Raw genomic sequence first — 6,000 nt, 5'->3', positions numbered from 1 at the left:
TCTTCCCTAACTGTCTTAGCACTGAGGTCGGAAGTACCATCATCTTTGTTTTCCATTTGAGAAAACTGAGGCTTAAGGAAAGGTTTCATGGGTAATGAGGCCTGGCTAGTGTCCAGGTCTTTTGACTGCTGCCCTGATGCTCTTCTAAAGTAGGGAACAGGATAGAAAGTCTCTTCTAACAGTGAGAAAGCACTTCTGAATCTCGGTGTTCTATAAAACCAACAATTACCACCACCTAGAACTGTAGTAGATGACCATAATTTGGTCCTACGGAATTTGTGTTAAATTCCCACAATCATCCTGCTTTCTCGTTATTTTTATCATTTGCTTCTCTCCCCACTTGGTGATTTCGGGCTATCTAAATGTTGAGGTTCCTCTTTTTCAGTGGGTTCAGATGCCTAACTGCTAGGGCTTCTGTATTTAAGAAAGACTTAGAGTGGTTCTCACTGGGGATTTGACTCTATGCTAACCCCAGAGTTTAGATTGTGGTAGATTAAAAGTTTAATCACCGATAGATTAAAATGAACCGGAAATCTTAAAATCCCTGGGTGACCCCTTCAAGGAATAAAAAAACTTTAAAATTGTGAAAATGGCTGCAGAGGAAAATGAGGGCCCAGAGTCCCCAAATCCACTGTTGCCGGTGCTGAGTGCGCCAAGACTTGCTCTTTGATAAGCGGGGACACGGACTCCCTTAGAAATTTGCCATTGCTGTCATTGTTCAGGTTTCCTTGATCTTAGGTTGTGGCCACAGATTCTCTCCTGAGCCCGACATCACTACTCTCCAAGCCCACACTCTCCTTTCAATCACAAGCAGGTTGCTAGTATGTGGGCAAACTTCCATACATGGTATGGGGAGCAGACATGACTTCATGCTCTGCTGTAGACGAGAGGAACTGCCAAGGCTCAGGCGCCCAGTCCCCCCAAGTGTTCCTTGGTTTTGGAATTCTTCTCTCTGGCTGCGTGGTAACTAGACCACAGGGGATGCTTTAAATTTGTAGGCACACCCCTACCTTGCAGATTCTCAAACCCAACCTCCAGAACTTCAGGGTCCCCAAAGAGCATCACACAGGTACACCCACAAGCATTTGGGAAACATCTGACAATAAATATCCATTTTACAATACTTCTAATGGAACAGACCTGAAACATCATTTTAGGTCAGCAGCTTAAGAGGTTCAAGGAGTTCAATTTCTTTTTGCCACATATGTTGTTTCATTTGGGGGTGGGAGTGAGGCCAGGGGGATCTCACAGTTTCTTTTAAGGAAGTGTTCATGAGTAGTTTACATTAAATTACTGTTTTGTGTTCCTTGCTCTCGCAAATCTTAAGAAACACTGACATAGAGGACCTCATAAAATTGGGGGTCCTTCAAATTCCATTCCTTGGCTTATTCTTGTTTTGTCCAAAGACATTACAACAAAGAGAAACATTTCTTCTTGTCCAGATGGAAGGTGTATGTTTATGTGGATTAGAAATGAAACGTAAAAGCTGGTTAAAGCCCTGGGTAGAATGGGGTCAGGTGCAACATTTTTCTGATAATATTTCTTGGGAACCACATTTGGATTGATTTATACATATATTTGAGCATTGCTCTGGGCATCACTGATGAGCTCATGGAAAAAAAGAGAGAGTGAGAGAGAAATGAGGCATCATTATCAGATAGCATACCTAATCAAAAAAGGTGTGTGTGGGGGAAGGGGTAGGAGGAAATAAGAAGAAATGAAACCAGTAACCACTAGACAACCAAGCCCAAACCCAATTTCAGTTAAAGAAAAGAGACGCTCTTCTGGGCTGAGGGAAAGTTTAACATCTCAATTAAGGCAATCCCCTTAGAAGACATCAAATATGGAACAAAACCCTTTAAAAATGTTTTTGCTTATTCCTTCTGAGAAACATCTCTCCTCCGTTTCCATGAAACACAAGTCAGATTTCATTTGCTGGAGCAAATATTTTTCGACAGGCTGTACTTGCTTTATTGTCCTGACAATGTGTGCAGTTTTGCTAGCAACTTGCATCGCTTGGAAAGGAGCATGAGACACCAGCAAACCAAAACGCCCAGAGGGGCAGCTATATATTACTGTGCTAATCTTTTCCCTTTCTTGGTGTGTATGTGTGTGTGTGCGCGCGCGCGCTCCCGCTCCCGCTCCTGCGCGCTCCCGCTCCTGCACGCTCCCGCTCCCGCTCCTGCACGCTCCGGCTCCCGCTGGGCCTTAACGGTTTGGACGCAGTCATAACACAGGGCTACTATGTTCCAACTTGTAAGGGCTAAAGTTAGAAGATTTGTAACAATCACTATTTTTCTTTCTACTCTGTCTCTTGAAAACTGGCTTGAAAAGACTCTGATTTAAACAAGGGAGCAAACAAAGCAGCTCTTCATGGAAGGCTGGAACATTTTCAGACGTACTCTTTATTTAACTAACTAGGGTGGGAGTGGGGTGGGAGTGTGTGCACCTTTGAGACTTGGTTTCTGCAGTACACACTCCTTTTGGTAATCGAGGACATATTGCTGGATTTAAGAGGTCAAGACCAAGTCAGGAGCAAAAAGGAGCTCCAAGTTGTGCGAAGAGGAAGGCAGCCACCCCTAATGAGATAACTAAAGATAACCCCAACTGGTAGGAAATTTGCGAAGTTTTAAAATCTGTGTCTTTGCTCCTGGAGGGCTCCTGGAAAGTGGGTACAGATTTGCTGTATATTCCGTCGCTATTTACAGCCAGGGGAGAAGAGAAGTAACCTTGTGCCCAGACAACTGCAAAGCGGAGGCGTTACCCTCTTAATCAACTTTCTCTCCTCCCCTAGACCCAGAGGGCACGTCTCGCCTTCTCTCCCCAGTCGGCATCCTGCTTCTCCGCTAACAGACAGCACGTCCCCTTTAAGAGCCAGACCTCTCCCTTTCTCCTCCCAGTTCCCCCGCCCTTCACACCTTGGGTGGGAAAAGGGAGTGGGGCGGGGTGGCCGGAGAGGCGGGAGGGCGGGATCACGGCGAGCGCCCCAATGGCTCTCCGGGCCGGTCGCCCTGGTCTCCGGCAGCCAATGAGCAGCAGGCAGGAGGCGTGGCGCGGCGCTGTTGCAAAGCATCCAACGTGGGCCGGCAGGAGGCCGCGGGGCGCGGAGCCCAGGGGGTGTGTAAGGGCGAGCGGCCGGGGGCGGGGCCTCGGGGACCCGCCGGGGCTGGGCGGTCCGGAGGCCAGCGGCGAGCGGCTGATTGTTCCGCCGCGAGGTCGGCGGGGTTCTCGCCGAGCTGAGCAGCGGAGCACAGCCCGGAACTACGCGCGCGCTCTGCCTGCGGCGCTGGGACAGTGAGGCGCACGGGGCCCTCCGAGCAGTGCGGGGGTGATCGCGCCGTCCAGCCCCGGGTCTGCTGCTGGGCGCTCCGAGCCAAGAGGAAGATGCATTTGAGCGCACAGTTCAGGCTGCGGGGCTGAGCGCTTTCCTTGCAGCAGCGGCGGCAGCACTGCCCTGGGCGGACGGCGGCGACACTTGGCGTGCGCGGGGGCTCCGGAGCCGGCCAGGAGCGCGGCAGGAGGACAAGGAGCGTCGGCGGAGCAGCTCTCCCGGATCCGTGGGCTTCGCAGCGAGTCCAGCCGGGTCGGCCCGGATGGGCGCGGGGCTCGCGGCCCCAGCCGGGCGCTGCGGAGCGGCCCGGGCACCGGGGGCCCGCTGAGCGCCAGAGCCGCGGCAGCGGGGGAAACTTGTGCCGGCGGCCATGCCCCGGCGCGGAGCCTAGTGCTGAGCGGAGTCCCCGCGGACCGGCCCGCCTCTGCGGTCGTCCGGGACCTCGCAGTCCCCGCGCCCGGAGTTCGCCGCGCGCTCCAGACAAGATGGCGCGGCCGGTCCGGGTAGCGTTCGGGGCCCAGCGCCGCTCGCCCTGTCCTCTCCTTTGGCTGCTGCTGCTGCTTCGGCTGGGGCCGGCGACGACGGCAGCCGACCCTCGACCGCCCTGCGCTGCTGCCTGCACTTGCGCGGGGGACTCGCTGGACTGCGGCGGGCGCGGTTTAGCGGCGCTGCCCCGGGACCTGCCCGCCTGGACGCGGAGCCTGTGAGTGCCGCCCTCCCCCGGAGCCCCGGGCGCTGTCACTGGGAGACGGGGCGGCGGGGGTGCTTACCCGGGATGGGGGTGCGGACTGAGGGGTGTGCGCGTGTGTAAAGTTGTGTGGGCGGAGGACTGTGAGCGTGGGTTCGTAGTGGTGAGGTCGTACATGGGGCTCCAGAGGAGAAAAGAGTGTGCCTCGTGGGGTGGTGCGGAGGTGAGTGAGCAAAGGTTTTGGGGTGTGAGGGTGAGCGGGAGTGGGTCGTGGGGGTGTGAAGGTGAATGGGCCCTGAGGCTTGAGAGGATCGGAGGGTAGTGAGTAGGGAGTGTGGAGGTGAGGGAATGTGAGGGAAGAGTGGAGGCGAGTGTGTTTGTGTGTCTGTGTGTGGGTGGAGAGTGGGAAACATCTGGAAGGGAGAGTGTGAGGAAGTCTGTCTGGGGTCTGCGGTATGTGTTTCTCTTTTTCCTCTCCTGTAACCCAACTCTTTGGTGTCTGAGTTCCTTGGCCTTCCAGTGGGTAAGGAAGGAAGGTGACTCTTGGCTCCAGTCTTGCATTTGCATTATTTATTAGCGAGAGTACGTGTGTAGCAGCCTCCTCATCCCCAGGACCTTGGTGCCCTGACTTGGCTCTGGCCGGGGTCGAAGACAGCCTTCCATGGAGGACCCCCAGATTTGGGGCTTTGAAAGTTCTTGGATCTGTGACCGCGGAGGCTGTGGCAGTCCCTTTCCATCTGATGGGCACTGAGGAACTGTGTTCCAGACCCTTCCTGTCTATGCCTTAGGGCCCCTGTTGGGCTCGATGATCCCGTGGACTGGAGCCCACACTTGAGCATTTCTCCTCTGTAAATGTGCAAATTGGTTTTGGAGTGGTGCTACTTCAGGAGAGGGTGCCAGGGACCTGGTTGATTTAAGCTGTTTGTTTCACCTGAAAGAGGCTCTTTTCTGTGCTGTCAGGATTTTGGCCTATCAGGACTTAGTGGGACCCTACTTACAGGAGGTTTGGCCTGGGGGGGGGGGTGGTTGGGGAGAGGGAAGAAACTGCTTTAGACTTCTATAAACATTGGTAGGATGTAATATCCTTTCTTCTACCTCTAAGAAATCTGGTTCCTGAGTCAAAAATCCTCTCCCGTTATCAGTAATTAGCATCTCTGCAGAACTGTTAGTACCTTCCAGAAAAGACCTAGCTTGAATCGTCTTCTTTTCAGTTCAATGATTGGACATCTTTTCCAGAACATAGGTGGGGGGCAGGAGAATAACCTCAGGCATGACATTCACCATTTAAAAATGAGGAAACTGGTGACAAGTTTTAACCAACACCTGTGGCTTCATCTAAGAAAATATGGTCTGGGTATCTGGCTGCTGAAAGGGAAAGAAGAGAAGTTGATTCCTTTCTCATGTGAAGATCAGGTACTTCTGAAAATAGGGCACACATCTGTCACTTGGACCACTACACGTTGTCTGTTGATCAGGTACTGCAGAGTTTGGAAGCTGGACTTCTGTTGGGGTTAGCTTTTCTCGGCACTTCTCTGCTGCTGCTTTGGGATTCACAGACTTCGTGAAAACCAGTGGTCTGGGCGTTGGTGGGGGGGTGGGAGCAGTTAACACAGGCAGTGGCTGTTCTGTAGTGGGAGACAGAGCCCAGTATTGCCAGTAGCAAGTGTTTTATTTACTTGGGGGCAGTCTGGGGTATTGTGGTTTTCCCTTTACATATTCCTAAGGTGGTTTTTAAAATAGAAAATCATGTGGGCAGAATGAGAATAACTTCTGAAGTGTTCACCTGTGGGAAGAATGATTATCAGTGCCGTATGTCAGTGGTATGGTGGGGGAGGCACTTAGTTCAGAAATGGTGACTTCGCCGAGAAGTTATTTGTTCTTCCCTATGGTCACAAGATCCACTTTTCCTTGGCCTTTAGTTTTTGGAGCAAAACTACTGGCCATTTTTTGGGCTTCCTGTTGCCTAGGAGTGACATTTCAC

The 6,000-nt window shown here is 52.5% G+C and overlaps 1 protein-coding gene across 1 annotated transcript in view; it reads left to right on the top strand.

Annotated features, from left to right (window-relative positions):
• The first annotated feature begins 3,209 nt into the window (after window positions 1–3,209).
• LRIG1 (leucine rich repeats and immunoglobulin like domains 1) overlaps window positions 3,210–6,000 on the top strand; it is a 109,979-nt gene continuing 107,188 nt past the window's right edge. The window contains exon 1 of the mRNA XM_059161457.1: window positions 3,210–4,034. Within this exon, the coding sequence (XP_059017440.1) occupies window positions 3,817–4,034 (218 nt within the window). The 5' untranslated portion in view covers window positions 3,210–3,816. The remainder of the gene's footprint in view (window positions 4,035–6,000) is intronic.

This window comes from Mustela lutreola, chromosome 2, assembly GCF_030435805.1.
Source record: "Mustela lutreola isolate mMusLut2 chromosome 2, mMusLut2.pri, whole genome shotgun sequence".
Taxonomy (NCBI): domain Eukaryota; kingdom Metazoa; phylum Chordata; class Mammalia; order Carnivora; family Mustelidae; genus Mustela; species Mustela lutreola.
This window is presented reverse-complemented; position numbering and strand designations above follow the sequence as displayed.